Source organism: Drosophila elegans, unplaced genomic scaffold (genome assembly GCF_018152505.1).
Source record: "Drosophila elegans isolate 14027-0461.03 unplaced genomic scaffold, ASM1815250v1 contig_520, whole genome shotgun sequence".
NCBI lineage: Eukaryota > Metazoa > Arthropoda > Insecta > Diptera > Drosophilidae > Drosophila > Drosophila elegans.
Window position 1 is genome coordinate 3,527,805 of NW_024545903.1, and position 19,504 is coordinate 3,547,308.

General features: G+C 41.6%; 6 protein-coding genes across 7 annotated transcripts; 3 read left to right on the top strand and 3 right to left on the bottom strand.

Moving 5' to 3' along the window:
* Positions 1-176: 176 nt before the first annotated feature.
* Positions 177-799, bottom strand: LOC108145390 (peptidoglycan-recognition protein SC1a). Its single transcript, XM_017270785.2, has one exon. The coding sequence runs from the start codon at positions 773-775 to the stop codon at positions 218-220; it is 558 nt and encodes a 185-aa protein (XP_017126274.1). The 5' UTR covers positions 776-799; the 3' UTR covers positions 177-217.
* A 416-nt stretch (positions 800-1,215) lies between these two features.
* LOC108145353 (mitochondrial sodium/calcium exchanger protein) lies at positions 1,216-4,450 on the top strand. Its single transcript, XM_017270742.1, has 9 exons — positions 1,216-1,313; positions 1,367-1,398; positions 1,454-1,674; positions 1,728-2,053; positions 2,107-2,181; positions 2,584-3,069; positions 3,145-3,284; positions 3,338-3,572; positions 4,164-4,450. Exons 1-9 carry the CDS (start codon positions 1,280-1,282, stop codon positions 4,448-4,450), a joined length of 1,836 nt encoding a protein of 611 aa, XP_017126231.1. The 5' UTR covers positions 1,216-1,279.
* A 37-nt stretch (positions 4,451-4,487) lies between these two features.
* LOC108145388 (peptidoglycan-recognition protein SC1a) lies at positions 4,488-5,118 on the bottom strand. Its single transcript, XM_017270783.1, has one exon. The coding sequence runs from the start codon at positions 5,092-5,094 to the stop codon at positions 4,537-4,539; it is 558 nt and encodes a 185-aa protein (XP_017126272.1). The 5' UTR covers positions 5,095-5,118; the 3' UTR covers positions 4,488-4,536.
* Positions 5,119-5,419: 301 nt separating this feature from the next.
* On the top strand, positions 5,420-7,760 carry LOC108145410 (mitochondrial sodium/calcium exchanger protein). Of its 2 annotated transcripts, XM_017270810.2 has the most exons (8): positions 5,420-5,549; positions 5,613-5,833; positions 5,890-6,215; positions 6,274-6,348; positions 6,400-6,906; positions 6,967-7,106; positions 7,183-7,417; positions 7,477-7,760. In XM_017270810.2, the coding sequence occupies exons 1-8, from the start codon at positions 5,475-5,477 to the stop codon at positions 7,758-7,760; spliced, it is 1,863 nt and encodes a 620-aa protein (XP_017126299.1). In that variant the 5' UTR covers positions 5,420-5,474. The 2 variants fall into 2 exon arrangements, with proteins under 2 accessions (XP_017126299.1, XP_041565824.1); XM_041709890.1 differs by lacking the exons at positions 7,183-7,417; positions 7,477-7,760 and having other exon boundaries at positions 6,400-6,910; positions 6,967-7,100.
* A 4,566-nt stretch (positions 7,761-12,326) lies between these two features.
* On the top strand, positions 12,327-13,411 carry LOC108145395 (CTD nuclear envelope phosphatase 1). The gene has a single exon (XM_017270793.2). The coding sequence runs from the start codon at positions 12,460-12,462 to the stop codon at positions 13,300-13,302; it is 843 nt and encodes a 280-aa protein (XP_017126282.1). The 5' UTR covers positions 12,327-12,459; the 3' UTR covers positions 13,303-13,411.
* Positions 13,412-16,182: 2,771 nt separating this feature from the next.
* On the bottom strand, positions 16,183-18,426 carry LOC108145546 (phenoloxidase-activating factor 2). The gene is made up of 2 exons (XM_017271046.2): positions 17,752-18,426; positions 16,183-17,142 (listed from the first exon to the last, which is right to left on the bottom strand). Exons 1-2 carry the CDS (start codon positions 18,253-18,255, stop codon positions 16,270-16,272), a joined length of 1,377 nt encoding a protein of 458 aa, XP_017126535.1. The 5' UTR covers positions 18,256-18,426; the 3' UTR covers positions 16,183-16,269.
* Between the last annotated feature and the right edge of the window lie 1,078 nt (positions 18,427-19,504).

Consider the following 19,504-nt stretch of genomic DNA (forward strand, 5'->3'; position numbering starts at 1 on the left):
ATGAAAGGAATGAGAACTTTGACAGCTCGAACGTGAGGGTTTGGCTGCAAAACGAAAATGGATAATGGAAACAGAAGTTTGAGAATGGATTTCCCTTTGCCTGTTATTTAAAAGGCTGTGCTCCAATCACCGATCAATCTCTGCCAGATCATCCAAAGAATAGAGTTCAGTTTGGATTATTTTCAAACAATTTTATTTGTGTTCCCAAGAACCAATCCTAACCAGACCAGTGGGACCAGCCGCGGATCTCGTTCCAGATGTGGGTGCCGGGGCACTCGGTGGCGCTGACCTGCCGATGGCCGTACAGGATGTAGCCGGAGCTGAGCTGGCCACGGTTGACCGCATCGTTGAGCAGCTGCTGGGCGGCGGAGATCATGTTCGGCTCCAGGGTGTCCCAGTTGTAGTTGCCCAGGAAGCTGATGCCGATGCTGTAGGGGTTCCACTCGGCGGCGTGGGCGCCCATGTTGTTCCAGCCACGACCCTCGTACACGTTGCCGTCTCCGCCGATCAGGAAGTTGTAGCCGATGTCGGGCCAGCCCAGGGAGTCCATGTGGTAGTTCTGGACGCCCTGCAGCACGGCGTTGCACTGGGCACGGGTCTCGCAGTAGGAGCCGGCGGTGTGGTGGATGATGGCGTAGCCCAGGTAGTTGCCCAGGCCCACGGTCCAGCTGGCGCGGCGACCACCCCACTCCGCCTTGGAGATGACGTAGACGCCCTGCGCCAGGTACTGGCTGCAGACCAGGACGGCGAGGAGGAGAGCCACTTTGGAAACCATGATTGCCAGCTTTAATAGTTGACGGGTGGTCGGATGGGGCGCTTATATAGCCAAGTGCGGTCAAAAATCGCACCTTATCGGGTCCCATTCAACTGATTTACAACGCTACTCCATGGACTTGCCCAGATTCGTATTGGGGGAAGCACCTTAGCGAGAGCTTCGTCACAATCTGCTGATTTTGATTTATATTTGTTCGATCGGTCATTCCGGTGAGTCCTTATCACGTCTAATGTTTGGGATAGCGCATAGTTTTCCATTTACAGTTGTGTGGTTTATTACGCACACGGAAAATAGAAGTCATTGTATACCAAGTCTTCAGTGGTATGCATACATTTAAGGGGAAACATGCAGAAAATTAAACTTGTGTCACAAGCTAAATATCATTGCATACTTTGCGGCACTTTTTAAAGGATTTCCAATCACTAGAGAATTCTGTCGTCTTTGAACTGAAATAAAAAATATATTCCTACGAATTAAAAGAAATATTTACCCTCTTCGTGAACCATGAATTCTTCAAAAATAATGTTGGACACCTACAGTGAGTACGGTGTTGTGTCAGTGAATTGGCGTGTTAAACTTATAATTCAACAGACCTCCTTAACCACACCAATTACTTGGAAAACGTAGGTATGATAAACGATGCAGTCACCACCATTTAAATACTATTTCGTGATTTAGATGAGCTGTTTGGCCGTGATGGATTTCCACTTTAGATATCGCTGTGAAATGGCCAGACGCATCGACCACTGCAGATTCATCACAAATTTCTTCAATTATTTTGTGATGATGTACTGCGCCTTCAAGATAGATAACAAATTAACTGAAGTTGCGGTGATGTTGCTGTTTGGCTTGATCTACTGCGTTTTCCTCTGCATCCTATACTTGGGCATCAACTACTAGTGAGTTTCGAAATAACACAAGACCAGGTGTGACTTTGTTAACATCCTTGCAGCTTCTTACCAACCCTGAAGATCGCTGCACTTAGGTTGCGGATAAACGAGTACATGGCGGGCGTGTTGCTGGTGGGCGTGGCCAACTCAACTCCCGATCTCCTGGTCAACTTATCGCCAGTCAGGCATGAGTCGTTGACCTTCAACATAGCCATGGCCAACGCCCTGACGATCATATGTCTGAGTGGCGGAATGGTGTGCTTCATTCGGCCCTTCAGGATGAATGGTCACAGTGTTTTCCGAGATCTCCTCTTTCTACTGTTCACAGTGGAACTGGTGCGGCTTTTTATTAAAATTAAATCTATAACGGCATTGCTAAAGGGTATTTGTGAGTAGTTAATATCAATATATATTGAAAAATACCTAAATATTTCGTTCCAGTGGTACTGTCTATTTATCCACTATATCTGTTAATTAATGTAGTCGATCTCTTCCTTCACCGTTTCACAATCAAACGTAAGTATTTATAGTTTTCAAGCCCGTTACTTGAACACTAGGTTACTTCAAAGTTTGGGCACAATCATGGTAAAAGCCAAGTTCAGGGTGGTATATGCTTATTTAGTTTGCATCTATCGATACTATTTTATTAATTTAATATTAAAAAAATTAAATTATTGAAGAAATTATAATTAATTATTTAAGAAATTAAAATTAAAAAAAAATCATCGACGTCCCTTAAGGTTTTTTCCAACAAAAGAGGACGCTTTCGACTTTATGGTTTACCACGCCAACAAAATTACTGAAGCCATCTACCGGGAGTAACGCGTACTTAAAAGTCGGAGATCTCGACTGTAGCATTCCTTTGAGTAAACTTTATAAATTTTGTAATTTTTAATTTTGTATTCTTATTCAATGAAGAGCTTCGAATGGAAATTGAAATTCTGAGACACTCTCCGTCCTCCCTGAAACATGATAACAGGTTAGCTGAAAAAATTCTTCTTCTAAATGATCTCGAGGAGGACGATGACATCCAGTTCCGTGAATCGAAAATATTTCGCCAAGGATCATTCCATGCCGGTTTCTTTGTGACACCCAAGCTTCTTATACGACATAGGCAAGTGGACGTGGAAGCAAACCGAACAATGCTATACAACAAGGCCAACCCGAAGAATCTCCTCCTGATTAACGAGTTTATCCATTCAATTAATCCCATTGACTCGGAAACTTGGTACCTGAACGGAAAATGGGGACGTTTTATATGTATCGCCAAGGCCCCAGTTAGTTTTATGCTCCAATTGTTAGTCCCATTCGTGGACTATCAGAAGGTTAAGCATGGTTGGAGCAAGTTGCTGAACTGCATACAAATAGTAATAAATCCTTTTGTGACCTTAACATTGGTTGAGAGTATGTATCGTAGAAGTTTTAACAATTGTTTTCGAACCAAGTTATCAATTTTGTATTTTCTTGCCCGCCATTTAGCAATACTTGATGACAAATACTACGATTGGTACACCCTTCTTCAATTTGATTTGGCGATGTGGTCTTTAATGGTAACGCTGCCCTTGGCCTTAGTCGTTTTTTGGCACTCACGCACTGACATTCCGCCGTTTTATCATTACGTAAGATCGCAGCCTTGTTAAAACCGCCTTTTAGCCACTATTTTCAACCTTAGGCTTTTTGCATGCTTACAATAGTTACCGTGATTATATTCTGTTGGATTTGTGCCTGGGAAATGGATGCGCTCATATCGATCATCGGCATTGTTTTCGATTTGTCTCCATCCTTTATGAGCATCACATTCAACACGGTGTCGGCGGCAATGGCAGACTTCATTTCCTACGAGCATCTCGCCCAGCATGGTTACGGAAAGATGGCTTTTGGCGCCGTTATTGGCGGTTCAGTCTTCAGTAAGCCTACTTATTTGATAATTCCATTTAAATCGCTGCTAGAGTTTTATTAGTCAATATTTAATTCAAAATTATTACATAATTTAGAGTTATAAATCTACTCTGTGCATAATAAATTGGGGGTATACCAAGTCGAATTTTATATATCCTTGCCGCTATTGCCAAAATTATATATTCTTTTATACAACTAAATTTAGATTTGTATGCGTTTAAAAAAAAAGGTATTTAAATAATTAAAATTAACTAGACATTTCATTAGAATTATTGTTTTGCAAATGTAATAAAATAATTTTAATAATCAAATTAAATATTTTTTTAGTAGCATTACTTTCTTGTTTTTATATCTAAACAACCAAAAACACTGACGTATATTAAGTTTCGAGCCCTGAACCTAATTAAAATCAAATTTGTTTGTCAGTAGTGTAGACAGTATGGTATTAACTCTATCAATATGATGATTCCTGAAATGTTTATTCCTCAAATTTGACTAGAAAATTCGAAGATCAGCAAATCGTTGTTCATCTTAAAGTCCGATTACTTGACTTTAGGATTGTTGTTCCGGACATCTATTAACGAGCCTTTCTTCCGCAGACATGGTTCTCAACGTAGGAATCGAGTTTGTGATGCAGAAAAAGGTCGACTCGCACGGACATGTGATATTGTTTGGAAACGAGGGCGAGACCATCTACATATTCCTCGTGCTGACCATCACAACCACCATGTGGTGGTGCCTGACCTTCAATTTTCTTGCCCGCCGATCCGCTGGTGTGTTTTTGTGGTGCATATTTATACTGTTCTTCGTTTATTCGACTGCAATTGAATTTGAATGGGTCCATGGTTTTGAGGACAACCCTCACATCAACCCAGTTGGTGAATAAAGACTGCTGTTGCGTTTCAGATAGAAAAACTATATGATTTCTATGCGTTCGATTTTATTGATTGGAGTACGAAGAAGGTTGAGGGCCTAGCCCGACCAGTGGGACCAGCCGCGGATCTCGTTCCAGATGTGGGTGCCGGGGCACTCGGTGGCGCTGACCTGGCGATGGCCGTACAGGATGTAGCCGGAGCTGAGCTGGCCACGGTTGACCGCATCGTTGAGCAGCTGCTGGGCGGCGGAGATCATGTTCGGCTCCAGGGTGTCCCAGTTGTAGTTGCCCAGGAAGCTGATGCCGATGCTGTAGGGGTTCCACTCGGCGGCGTGGGCGCCCATGTTGTTCCAGCCACGACCCTCGTACACGTTGCCGTCTCCGCCGATCAGGAAGTTGTAGCCGATGTCGGGCCAGCCCAGGGAGTCCATGTGGTAGTTCTGGACGCCCTGCAGCACGGCGTTGCACTGGGCACGGGTCTCGCAGTAGGAGCCGGCGGTGTGGTGGATGATGGCGTAGCCCAGGTAGTTGCCCAGGCCCACGGTCCAGCTGGCGCGGCGACCACCCCACTCCGCCTTGGAGATGACGTAGACGCCCTGGGCCAGGTACTGGCTGCAGACCAGGACGGCGAGGAGGAGAGCCACTTTGGAAACCATGATTGCCAGCTTTAATAGTTGACGATTGCTCGATGGTCGGGCGCTTATATAGCAGTCCGACTGTTCCCAAATGGCATCTTATCGAGCAGTTAATGGCTGATTTACGGCTCTGCTTGTGGGCACATGCTTTTAGATTCGTATTAGGGGAACACCCTCGGCGCCAACATCGTCACAATCTTCTGATGTTGATTTATTCAACATATTGTAAAGGGTCTTTTAAATAACTTCCTTATCAATTTGTTTGGCCCGACAGAATGGCTGGCAGAAAGCTGACTTCTAGAAATAATTCCAATCAAAAGGTGTGCCGTTCGATTTCTGTTAATATTAAATATTATTGTTCGCATATTGTGGAAGCTTGGAACTGGAAAATCCTAACAACAATGAGTGTGCGTACAAGAAGTCCTAGCCTGAACTTAACAGAACTTGACTATGAGTTTGATTACTTCTTAAAGAATGTAAGACTATGAAATATTTAAAAGTCTTGAGGCTTATATAGTACCTTTTGTTCTTAATTACAGATAAGCTGTAGGGCTGTGATGAGGACTCCCTATTCCTATCGTTGCAAGATGGCCACCCAAGCGGACGACTGCAAACGCATCATAAACTTCTTCAACTACTTCAGGATGATGTATTGTTCAATTGACATCGATAATAAAACGAAAGAGGTCCTGTTCATGTTCCTGTTTGTGTTCTTGAGTGTAGCCTTCCTGTGGATGATGTCCTTCAACATTGGTACCTAGTAAGTACATGCGTATATGTGACATGTTTTCCATCATCGTGATTGATAACCCACAGCTTTTCGCCCGTCTTAAAAATAATCTCGTTAAAGCTTCACATGAATGAGTACCTTGCAGGTGTAACACTACTGGCATTCGGAAACTGCAGTCCTGAAATAATTGCCAACCTAATGCCCGTTAGAGCCGATGCTCCGATCTTCACCATTGCAGTGGGAAATACCCTGGCCATTATACTTTTGAGTGGCGGTACGGTGTGTTTTTTAAGGCCCTTCAAAATGAACGCGCATTGCACTATGCGAGATCTTCTGTTCCTGCTGCTGGGTGTGGAGGTCCTCCGGTTTGTGATGATCAAGGAGGGAGCAGTGACCATTTGGGAAAGTATTGGTAAGTTCACAGCTCCAACGACGACTGATAGTCACTTGTAACTCAGACAATTCCTTAGTGCTTTTCTCTATTTACATATTGTATGTGGTCATCAACATAGCCGATGTGGTTTTAGTACGCTTTTACATCAGGAGTAAGTTATTTCTCTGTATGTTATGAGTAACTCAACCCATATACCCTCCAGAACTTCGAAGGGAAGTGGACTATTTAGGGAGTATAACTCCTCCACCGGAAAAGGAGCTAGCTTCAAAACTCCGGAAACTGACTATGTATGAGGAGGAGGATGACATTCGGATCAATGACACGACAATGTATCGTCGGTCGAGGGATTCAGGCCGCCACTTCTCAAATATGACGAGTACCGGCTACTTTGTCACTCCCAGACCGGCAGAACGACCCGAATCTGTGGACTACGGGGCCAATCGCACCAACCTTCACAATAGCGAAAATCCCAAAAATCTTCTACTCTTCACGGAGTTCTTCCAGTCCATTAATCCCATTGATGGGGATGCTTGGCAGTTGAGCGGCAGGTGCAATCGCATCTACCTCGTTGTCCGGTGCCCTCTGGTATTCGTACTGCTGCTATTTATTCCCGTGGTGGACTACGAAAAGGACAAGCACGGCTGGAGCAAGCTGCTCAACTGTACGCAGATTGTGACAAATCCGTTTGTTGTCATTACCCTGGTGCATTGTAGGTATGCTAGAGCAATGTACTCTTGAATACGATTTCTAACACCTGATGATCTTTAAGCTGCTGTGACCAGTGTGTACCACACCTGGTACATAACCCTCGACTTTAGCATCTCGATGTGGTCCCCGTGTCTTACCATCCCACTGGCGATTGTGATCTTCCTGCATTCTCGAACGGATGTGCCGCCATTCTATCACCAAGTAAGGACCATCACCCAACTCCATCGTAACCGCTGCTGATCGATGAAATTCGAATTGGTCTTACCGTTTCTTCTAGCTGTATATTGTCCTGACCTTTTCCAGTTCCATGGTGACCATCTGGATTACCGTCACAGAACTGGAAGTCCTCTCCGAAATTGTGGGCATAGTGTTTGATCTATCCGAGACCTTTATGGCTGTCACCTTTGAGGCCGTATCGAATGCCACTCCGGATATCATAGCCAATTCGCAGCTGGCCATGCAGGGTTACGGTCGGATGGCCTTTGCCGCCATTATTGGGGGTCCAGTTTTTGGTAAATATGAGGCCTGTTCTTAGTTAACATTCAGTGCCATAGTTAATTGTACTTTTCAGCGATTTTGATCAGCATGAGCGTGGCCTTCATGTTCAATCTCAGAGTTCGCGAGAAGGGCGCCAGTTTGTGGGTGTACGGCGATCAGGGCGAGAATTGCTACATTTTCCTGGTCATTACCATTGTGACCACGTTGTGGTGGTGCGTAACTTTCAACTTTTTCGCACGTCGATCTGCCGGAGTGTTCCTGTGGCTTATTTACTTATTGTTCCTCATATATGCCGTTTGTGTGGAGTGGGATGTTGTGCATGAGTTTTCTAGAGATCCATATTTTGAACCAATATGATTTGGTTTTTGATTTTATTTAGTTGAATTTCTAATCAATTTAAACAAATATGCCATTTTTTGTTTTTTTTTTTTTTGTATAATTTTGCAACTTTTTTCTTTCATTATGACTTTTACAGTTTATATTCAGCGGTTACATGTATATACACATAGCCGTTCCGTGAATTTACCTGGTTATAACCAGGCATCAGGCAGCCTTTTGCTTCTGCCGACGAACTGACTAATTAAGTTAATGAAGTATCATGATTAAAACATTGCCAAGGGAAATGCTTTCGAAAGGCGTCGTGAAAAGAGCAAAAGAACTGTCGACGGTCCATTGAAATGCAGCGAAGTAGACACTCTTGGCAGACTGTCCCATTCCAACGCTCCAGCTTCACTGCATTAAAAAAACGTATTGCATAATGAAGGCAAGCTGATGGTAACGACGGGGAAAGCTTCTCATTAATTAGGGTTAAAGTGACTGGAGGTTGGTGTCCTGTCAGCGTTCAAGGGGCGAGTGATTTGTGCGTCATTGATACTGGGGGGATTTCAGCTCAGACGACTGACTTTGTGGAAGAACTAAGGTAATCGACCAGCGAAAATACGACACTGACAACTGAATCAATGCAGTGCATTGGAGTGAAATGCATACTTATTGTATATTATTGTATTTGCAACGAAATATATTATTAATATGTTCTGTAATCAAATAAATATCTAATTATATTTAATTACTTATCAAAGTAAGCATAGTAAGATCATTAACAAATACTTTATTTTGGGTTGAAGTTGTAGTCACCATAATTTATTTTAGATGTATGTTCAATTTGTATTTTAAAAGCTTGCCCTTGGTTTTGGAGCCTTGCCACAATAGTTTTTTTTTCAGTGCACCACCTCATGCAGCATTATTATTGACTCCAGATGTAAATTTCACTTGATTCCGGCTATTATGGCAACTGCAGCTAAAACATAACCATTAGATTTAAGTACAATTGCATAAACAAGAAGTGCTGGCTCAAAAAGAGGGAAAAAGACGAAGCGGAAGCCAGCTAGCAGCTCCAACTTCTAAGGCAAATGCCACGCAAAATTCCGGCAGCAATAAAAGCACTCAGCTCCCTTAGACTTCCGTCTATCTGTCCATTTGTCCATCCGCCAGACCCTCTATCTGTGCACTTAATGTGACATGTTTTTGCAACAGCTTTGGTTTCTCCTTTCGCCACTCAAGTTTCCGATTCCCCATCCGGATGGGAGCTCCATGGCCATGAGATTTGATGCATTTTGCTTGTTACCAAATTGTTTTGCATTTTCCTCCACGTTTTTGCATAGACTAGCAGTCCCGAACTGAATGCAAAAACGAGAGGAAGCAGACTCTTCTTTCTGTGCAATTGGCTTGGTCTTGGCATGATTCGGTGTGAAAGTCATCAAATATTTAAAGCACAAGTGCGGAATCGCATCGAGATTGTCCGTGATTGTTTTTGCAAGAAGGGAAATTGATTTCGAATGATGTATCTTTGAAATAAGTTTCAAGAGTATTTAAGGAAATTTAATTCCAAAGCATTCTTTTTTTCTTTAAAAAGCTCTTTGGCATCAGTAGATCTTGTTAATGTTTTTCAAAATATTAAATTCGACCGACAAGCCTCTGTTTGCGTGTTCTTTCACTATCGCTCATGAATGAATTTATTTATACTGCGGGGCCCTCTTATCAACACTGACTTTTTTATTGATAGTAATAAATTTTATAGTACTTTAGAAAATAAGAATATTTGAAAAGTCATTCTGGACACGTTTGCGGGTTTCTTCCTTCTTCATTTTTGTCATGCTGATTTTAGCAACTAAAATGTGTGCAACTTTAACAGCACATCTTTATTATGGGTCAAAATATTCTTTAATTTTTGTAAGATGCCTATTTAAACTGTTGCCAACTATTTATAAAATCCTAAAGAAACCATAAAGACCTCATCGATTTTCTTAATAAACCAAAAATAATATAAGAAGATACCAAACATATTTCACGTTGCACATTGCAACCAGCTATTTCCGCAGTAAAACTTTGCGCTGCAGTTGTCAGCTGTTAAATGGAAAATATTTCAGACCAGCCAGGGCGACATTTATTTATGGGGCGAGGCAAGTATACACCATATTAAATAACTTGGAAGAGAAGATTTATGCCTGGAGACTGTTTGCAGTTCTGGGCGCCGCTAATACTGCTAGCCATAAATTGCCGCTTTGCATTATAACTCAATTAGCCAGTGAATAGGTTGCGTATACGCCAGGTTGTCCAGCGGTAACAGTAACAGTTACATTTACAGCTGCACTCGTGAATTATGCAAGCCCTAATTAACGTCAGGCGACAAGAGAATCCCAGTTTCTGTCTGTTGTAGCTGCCATTGTAGGTCACCATCCAACCAGGCCTCCAAATCCTCTGAGCTTGCCTCTGTGCACTTGTTGTAGGCTAATGAATCGGCTGCCCGGAGTCTTGCCTTCATGTCTGCGGCTTGCCGGCAATTAGCGTCGGCTCACATTTGACTTAACCACCTTGTCATCGCAGAGGTGTGAAGAGAAGTAGAACGGTAGCCAACGGTGCGTATGCGTAATCCTAGTGCTCCATTGCTTCACTTAGGCAGATAATAGCTGTTTGAACAATAATTTAAAATTTTAATATCAATATGTTGTGACGATGCCCACCAAGAGGATGTGCATAGAAGACTACTATACATACTACTATATATAGACGCAGAATTGAAAATCTGATGTTGATGGTCGGATCGGAATGAGTAATACACCAGTCGTAAGGTATCGCTTGGGCGTTGAAAGTGACATACTAACAGTTTGTTTAAGTGGAGTTCTTGAGCCGGGTTGATAAAATTTTTTAGCACAGTTCAAATTTTGTTGAAAATACGCGTCGAGTGACAACCAATTAGCTTGGATCCGATGCTCGCACTGCTCTAACTACAGACAAGTTATATATGACAGTAGAAAAGTATTGTCAAAAGCTAGTCACGCTGTCTTTACATAACTAATCTAAATAAAATACTTTAAAAAGTATTTAATTTTTTTTTTACTTTTTTTGCAAATTATTAAAAACTGTTACTAATATTGCTCCAATTTTAATAATATTAAAACCGTATTTTGGAAAGGAAATGTTAGTTGGTGTAGCAAAACACATTTTTTTTGGTGTATCTGTTGGGACATCTGATCTGATAAACGTCTTAGAGGCTTTTTACCACTTAAAAGGGTCACATTGACACCTAATTAGGGGCATATTGTTGCGATTTTTTGATCGGCTTATATAAATGGAAAAAACATTCATAGCAATAGTGTAACGATTTTAAGCTATGTTAAAATATATTTTTCTGAGGTCATATTTATTTTAAAAATGGAATGTTGAGTAACTGGTGCCTAATAATATTAAGGTCACAAAAACAAAAAAGTCCTTAAATCCGTTTTGATTACCTATACCATTCGTCCCCGATCGTTCGAAAACAATAAATTTAGTTTTGACACAAAAACCGAATTTTGAAAAACGCTTTAAAAAATTTATTTATGTCCAAATTTCTAATTTTTTTGTAATCATTTTTTTCAGAAACTTAAAAATCTGAAAAAATTTTAACTGTGAATGAAATTTGATTGGAAATTTTATTACGAATTCAACGGTGTATGACATTCCACATTTTGACCATTATTTCCCAGGTTTTTGAATCAAAAACCTAGTTTTTAATGTGTTTTTTTTGGGATTTTTGGAGATTTTTCAAACAAAATAATTTCTGAAGAGTCTTTTTGTTGTAACTTTGCTAAAATAAGACCCAAAGTCAAAAGAGTTGCTATTTTGAACAGCTTGCAACCTATACCATCCGTCCCAGATCGACTTAAAACAATTAATTAACAATTAATTAACAATTAAAACAATTAATTGACACAAAAACAGAATTTTGAAAAACATTTTTCAAAAAAAATATTTTCGTCCAAATTTCATAGTTTTTTTTAAGGGAAGTGAATTCATTTAGCTCTCAAACCTCAACTTAAGCCGCTCGAAAGTCCTCTTCACAACCGGAGTCGCCGGCTTAAACTGCACATTAATCTTGAACTTTTACCTGTCCCGCCATAAATTTCCATTTTCCATCTCCAATGCCACGCTCAATTTGGCTTAAACGCCTGACAATTTGGTTGAGTAATTGCTACAATTCTTTGGCAATAAAGGCTTGGTTAGGAAACTAGGAAATCAATTTGAGTACAATTTATACGGTTCAAATTTTATTTTCCTTTTCACCAGTTCCCAAATGAAATTCTATATCCACCACCACAGAAGGAACCTTGAAAAAATTCACGTTTTAAAAATTCCAACTATCTTGAAGATGGATCATTAACGATGCCAACAATAAAAAAAAATATTCTTAAATAAAATAAGTATGAAAATAATCAGTTTTGAGTAATATTCTGAATTAATTCTGGAGGATTTTGTAGGATCTGTAGATAATGATAATAGTTTCGTTTGTTATTTCATTGAACTGAAAAATTGGCAAATACACGATAATTTGAGCACCTAATTGCTGGAGATTTCTGTCGACATGTGACATTTCCCATTCGACTCATAACACCAGCAGAACTCTAAAATTGTCACGAACGTAAGGCTAGATATATAATGTAAAAAAGAGCCGACTTCAACTGGCATCCGCTTGTTGCTTCGCTCTTTGGCATTGAATGGCAAAGGACTTCTGTGCAAAATGGTCAGTAAGCTGCCTGAGCAGTCCGCCCATCTAGTCAAGCTCGCTCCGTCCAACCAGGTGGCCGTGGTCACCAATCTTCAGAGACCCCGCTCGATCCCCCGCCGCCGGCCGCTCATCGCGTTCATCGTGTTCTCCGGCGAACTGGGCACCTACATTAGAGGCCAGCTGGACCGCCTGGTGGCAAAGGTCTGTTCCCTGTTTCGCTCCTATCTGGGGATCACCTACCAGGATGTGGCCCTGTCCCCGGACATGGCCCAAAGGCTGGCCGCGGTGGGCCGGAAGACCTTGGTCCTGGACCTGGACGAGACTCTGGTGCACTCCTGCTACAGCGATTCGGAGCTCCACGAAAGCGGCAGCTGCAACCAGTTGCCCGCAGACGCGCAGCCCGATTACTTGCTCAGCGTTTCGATCGATGGCCTCGAACCGATCGAATTCCGGGTCTTCAAGCGACCACATGTGGACGTCTTTCTGGACTTTGTGTCCAAGTGGTATGACCTGGTGATCTACACGGCCAGCCTGGAGGTGTACGCCGCACAGGTGGTGGATCTGCTGGACGCAGGACGTGGCATGATGCCGCGACGCTTCTACCGGCAGCACTGTCGCTCTTCCGCCTCAACTGTGTCCAAGGACCTGACCCTGGTCAGTCAGAACATGGGCGGCACCTTTATCATCGACAACTCGCCGTATGCGTACCGCGATTTTCCGGACAATGCCGTGCCCATCAAGACCTTCATCTACGATCCCAACGACACGGAGCTGCTGAAGCTGCTGCCCTTCCTCGATGCCCTGCGCTTTACCAAGGACGTGCGATCGATTCTCGGCCGGCGTATTGTCCACTAGAACTTCGCCTGAGTAAAGGCCAATTAACTGAGCCAAATCGCGAAAGTAAAATATGACTGGAAGCCAAGCTTAGTAAGAAATGTCTTAAAATAAATCAACCATTAATAAAGTTTGCACTTTATTTTGATATAATATTACACTCGTTACTGGTTGAGTAAATGGGTATATTGCATTTTCTGAAAAGTATGCAACAGGTAGAAGAAAGCTGTTATTACCCTATAAGGCAATAAAATATTTTTAATCAAGATCAACCTCGGAAACTTCAAAAGCTTAAGACTTGGGCTTTATCTAAAAATAATAATTTATAAGCTAGAACTTTTACAAAGTAATATAAGTTTGAAATTACATCTTAACAAATGTGGATGTCTTTCATTTAGACAATTCTAACACAATTATTTTTAGGTACCCTATTAAAGCAATGCCACGAAATTAGTAAATAAATAAAATGTTTTTCCTGTAAAATATATGTTCTTTCGTTTAGATTATTTAAGTTATTTAAGAGAACAACTTCTCTTAGTTAGATTACAAATATTTTGGTTTGCATTTAAAAGGGCAACCAAACACTACAACCAAGGTTGTGTATTTATATTAAAAACTCTATGCCTTTTGCGGTCCATGCTAATTGCAGGCCCTTTATCCTTTAATCAACCCAAGCCATTTGGGACACTGCCATGGGAAGCAGGAGCATATGGACTCACCTCGGCACAGATGCATTTTATTGCTCATACGCAAGGTGGCCCTGCTCTGTTTTTTTTAGACTTCCCATGTGTGTGAGCAGAAGTTCGGGGAATGCCAGCTGCATGCAAATGCAGCAGCGTAATGATGTTGCGGCTTTTTGACTTTACACGGCCACCGAAAAAGCCACAGCGCTGAGCCACCTGATGCCATCCTGCCATGCCGGAAAGTTGCAAAAGTTTAAATTGAATTCTTAATTATTGCGCACACGAGGCGGCAATTTTAATGCACACATTTTTGGGGCATGGCAGACCAAAATGTTTAGATAATAATTCAGTTTTCCTGCACATTGTCAAATGCGCACCAGCTACGAAGAGAGTAACTTGATAATTTTATTTTTCCCATTTTTTTTTTGGGGGATTAAAGAGATTCATGCTGGCCCCAGCTGATTTATGTGAATTTGTGCCCGGCAAATTTTGATTTGTAGCTCCATAAAATGTTTCAGCTGGCGAACGAGTAGAACGAGCCGAATTCCATGACACAGTAGCTACGGCAGGCATGGTTATTGAAATCCAGCAGATAACTTGGCGCAGGAGCAGCCAACGGTGCGTATGAGCAATCAGTCAGCCAGTCAGTGAGTCAGTTAGCTACCGATATCAGAATTTTTATGCTTCGCCTAGTGTGAATTTTCCGTAGGTCCGAAGCTTACTTTAAAATGATTTTTAAAGCGCATCTTTAAGTGTGTAAAATGACAAAAATTAAACGTTAAACGGATTTTGGTTAATCTGTCAAATTAAGCAATTTAATGAGTAATGTTTTCTTTCAGTGATAGAGTATTTTAGTTTTATGTTTTTTATATCTTTTTCTATTCGGCGGTCTCTCTTGTCGTGAGGTTTTAATCAGTTTTGCCCTCCCTTAGGTCTTCTTGTTTGTCTTGTTTAATTTCGTTTTTAGCCCCAAAATGGGATAGCTTGCAAATTGAGAAAAAGTAGCTCACCAATTATCTCTTTGCATTGCAAATGAAGCTGTGCAGCTTTTAAGCTACTGTTAAAATAAATAATCCAAAGCAGCAGGTCGTCAACTATATATATAGTCCATTCTAATTGACTCTGAGTCACTGGAAATGTTTGATTGTTCGTTGTGGATGTTTTCAGTTTGTTCTAGGCCAATTAACAATGCAAATTGATATACCGAAGCAGCAGAGTCAAAAAAAGAAGCCGGTAAGGAAGTGAATTCATTTAGCTTCCAAACCTCAACTTAAGCCGCTTAAAAGTCCTCTTTGCAATCAGAATCGGCGGCTTAAGCTGCACATTAATCTTGCATTGAATGGCAGAAGAACCTATCACCTGTTCCGCCATAAATTTCTACGTTACAACTCGAACGCCACACTCAATTTGGCTTAAACGCCGGAGCATTCAATGAAAACGAATCCGGGGCGACTAGGAATATAGCAAGTTGGTTAAGTAATTGCTCGCAATTCTTTGGCAATGAAGGCTTTGGATTGTGAGGGCAAAGCCAATAAAAATTACAAAATCAATTTGGGTATCCAAATTACTTTGCTAGGAAAAAAAACAAGCCATTGTGATATAAATTTTGTAATAAAATAAATAAGAAACTAACAAGAAAGTCATCACATTTAGGAACTATTTAATTATGATTTTTTCTTAAAAAATAAGTTTTAAGACTTGAAATTGAAGTATTATATATAGAAGGTGGATTATTGCAGATGGCCGCCAATTTCAAATGTTTTGACATTTGTGGCAAGTGCACAAGCCATCGAGCGATATACCAAGAACATTGTTCTTAATCTGAGAATAGTCGTTCTTAAAAACCGTGTAAGCACGAATGTTCTCATTTTAAGAACATTTTTGTATTGAATTAGTAACTAAGCAGATTTGTCTTGAGAACATGTTGGTATTGAATTAGTAACTAAAGGGGTTTATTTCGAGAACATGTTGGTATGGAAGTTGTTTTCTGCGGCCATATTTTTTCGTCCCCTGAAAAACAAGCCTTTTTTCCCTTATGCATCTGATACAATTATCCTGTGGAATGCTAATAACTTGATCGATGCGCTTAAGATGTTCTTCGCTGGTAGGTGCTGAGATGATAATGTCATCTGAAAAGTTGTACCATTGCATTGGACAATTCAAGCTTTGAGGGAAAACATTCGTGCTGGTAAATGGCAGTAAATGTTCTCAAAAAATATTAATTTTTTCTTTATTTATATTTTCGCGGTCGAAATAGTAGTAAAGTTTCATATAAACAATCTAAGCGTTTAATTTGAGATTTGGTTTAAGCAAGGGACACAGAGAACCCGATCTTGGCAATCTGCTCATCGATCCAGTTCCTCAGATAGGCCACATTCGCGTAGGCCGCGGGCACATCCTTAACGGCGCAATCGATGCCCCAGGACACGATGCCCACCAGCTGGTATCGATCCCGTTCGCCGGGCATCGTGCAGAACAAGGGTGAACCGCCGTCACCCCTGCAGGTGTCCTTGCCCTCCACCCCGCCGGCACAAAGGAAGCTCGCATGGAAACGGTAGCGACGCCCCAGGACCGTGCGACGTAACAAGCGCTGGCAGGTCTCGTGGTCCAGCACGGGCAGCTCGATGCGCTTCAGCAGGTGCTCCAAGGTGGGGGACGTGTTGTTTTTGTGCCCCCAGCCGGTGGCCAAACAGTGGGCATTCTGCAGCTGCTCCTGCAACTTAGGCGTCTCCGCCGGCGGCAGACAGATGGGCTGGATGTGCGGCGCCAGCTTGAACGGCCGCTCCAGTACCACCAAAGCTATGTCGTTGTAGAGGGTCAGGCTGCTGAAGTCCTCGTGGCGATGCAACTCCTTAATCGCACGCATCTGGTAGGGATGCAGCTCCGTCTGGCTGTTCAAATCCCAGTCACCAGCCCGAACCAGCAGCGACTCCTCACTGTACTGGGCCATGTTGTGGGCACTGGTCAGCACCAGTTGCGGGTGGATCAGGGTACCGCCGCAGATGTAGTTCCCCACCATGTCCATCAATGCCACTATCCAAGGGAACTCGGCAAAGGAGGACTCGCCGTCGTTGTAGCCGTCCAGCTGGTAAATTAATCCCTTGGGATTGCTGTACCCACAGCCCTTGGACTGGAAGTCCTCCACGTCGAGCTGTATAAGATTATGACCCTCCTCGATCTGAAATGAGGGATAAGTATAAAAACTTAATTAATTCGAAAAGCCAACATTTAAAACAAAATCGTTAACCCAATTGAAGAGCAATTTCTTTCTTTTTTTTCAAGACCTGGTAAACATTCTTTCTAACCAAATAAAAATATCTAAGGAAGCCACAATCTTTAGAATAAACAATCATAAGATTACAACAAGATTAAAGAAATTTGGGAAATTCCTTTTTGATTAACCAATAAAAATACTTCTTCATTTAAGGATGAGTTCCGATTTTTACTATTTTTTTAATTGAGCAAGAAATAAAGTAAAAAAAAAATACCCAACCCTAAATTATCTGCGCTCGTAAATCGGACTTGACTGGCGAACTGACCTCACTAGTAGAAAGTAAATCAAGAAATCTTATATACTAAACATAAAATGGGCTTGGTTTATATATTAATACCTTATATATATTTATTTAAAAAACACATTGACATTGATTGCTTTAATGCTTTAAATGCTTTAATACCAACAAAAGAATTAGTTGAGTTTTTAACAGGAAATTATATGTGTGTTCGCTATAACGTATAGAGTGTGGTTGATCTTGTTATGATTATTCTCTGCTTTGTTTTTGTTTACCTGATCGTCCAGCGAACAGCACTGCTCTAAGAGTCCACATCCGAAACTGATGTCCTTACTGATTCGCGGCGTGACGATGTACCTGCCATCTGCATTAATCGATCCGTTTTTGCAGAGGTGGCGGGGAACACATTCCTGCTGGAATCCGCAGCTTTTGTAGACCTCATCGTCCTTTTTGACCGGCAGGAGTGTCTCATTTAATAAGGCTTCTAGGGGGTTTTCCGAAAAGCTCCAGGGATTTCCCCGGCGCTGACTGTTCTGTTCCACTTGAGCCTGATGGGCGTAGAAGCTCTCCAGCTGCACCTTCTCGCAGCAGACCAACTCAAGGCCGCAGCTGTTGTCCAGTATGCGACGGACCAGCTTCCCCTTCCCGGAGTCATCCGTCTCATCGCATGTCTTCTTGCTAATGCAGATCTCGTGGCTCTCACAGGTGCGAACCGAAAAACCCACCGATATGAGCGAAATCAGCAACAAACCGGCCACCAACACTAGCTCCACTTGCATGGCGATGACTGGAGTGGGAAAAAACCGCACTCATTCAAAGCGTTTATACGGCAAAAGCGGAGCCAAACAAGAAGCAGCACACAATCGGCGAGAAATCAGAACAATTCCGACTCACCGCTTCAAGATTCAAGCGGATCAATGCGCAATTTATTTTGAAATACTTTCGAGGGCCGCGGCACGTTTTCAACTGACTCTGCTCTCGCAACGATCGGCCGTATTATGGGATCGAGAATCTCTATCTCTGCTCTCCGGAGATTATTTAAAATGCCTAATTGCTCCCATTATCACGTTTTTTTCTCACTGAATTTCATTTTTCAGTTCTCTTCCGATCGCCGCCTTTTAGAATCTCCCAAGCCGGTTCTATAAATGTTTCGTAATTTAACTATTGCTATTCAGTTGACTTCGGAAATTACAACCTTTAAGATTGACTTCTGCACATAGTATTCTCTTTAAACTAATAGGTACGTGTGTAATACAATTATTTACTCGTAGATATTTTGATATTAGTTAGATTACCAGTTTTCAAAAATCTATTTTAAAATATCATTTCTTATTTTTCTTATTCCTTATTCTCGAATGGTTTGAGTGACAAAGAAGTTTTACTAAACTTTGTAAGAACTCATGGCGAGTATTCTATTTAGGTATTACGCATTACATAAGTAAAAGTGCCAAGAATTAGGTTTATAAACATATTAGTTTATTTATATTTTAAGATCAAATATAAGACTCAAAAGTTACCTTGTGTATGACTATATGTGTCTTTTGTAAAGTGGATTGTAAAAGACAATTCTTCTTTATCTTCAAAAAAAAAAAAACATAAAAAATTAAATAAAAAAAAACTCGGCTCATTTCTCCTCAATTTTCTAAAAAGCAATGAGAAGCCAATGCAGCTGGATGATCGCAGCGATGTTCCTCTTGCTGACTCCTCATCTGGGTACGATGGCCACCGGACCAGGTGACGGGGAAGACTCTACTTCCTCGATAATCAATCCCCAGGAATACAACAGCTGCGGCTTTAATATGGAGTGTGTGCCGAGGAGGCTATGCCGCAACGACATAGTAGATGACCGCGGATTCACGCTGATTAGTCCCAGAATCGGAGATTTTCAGGACTGCAATTACCCGTTCCGTTGTTGTTCTGTGGACAAGACAGTAAGCTGGGCAATATTTTATTTCCAATGTAATATAGTAAATTATATTTTTAGACGGAGGCATTGCTTCGATAAACGTTGAGTGTTGCTAAGTTCCA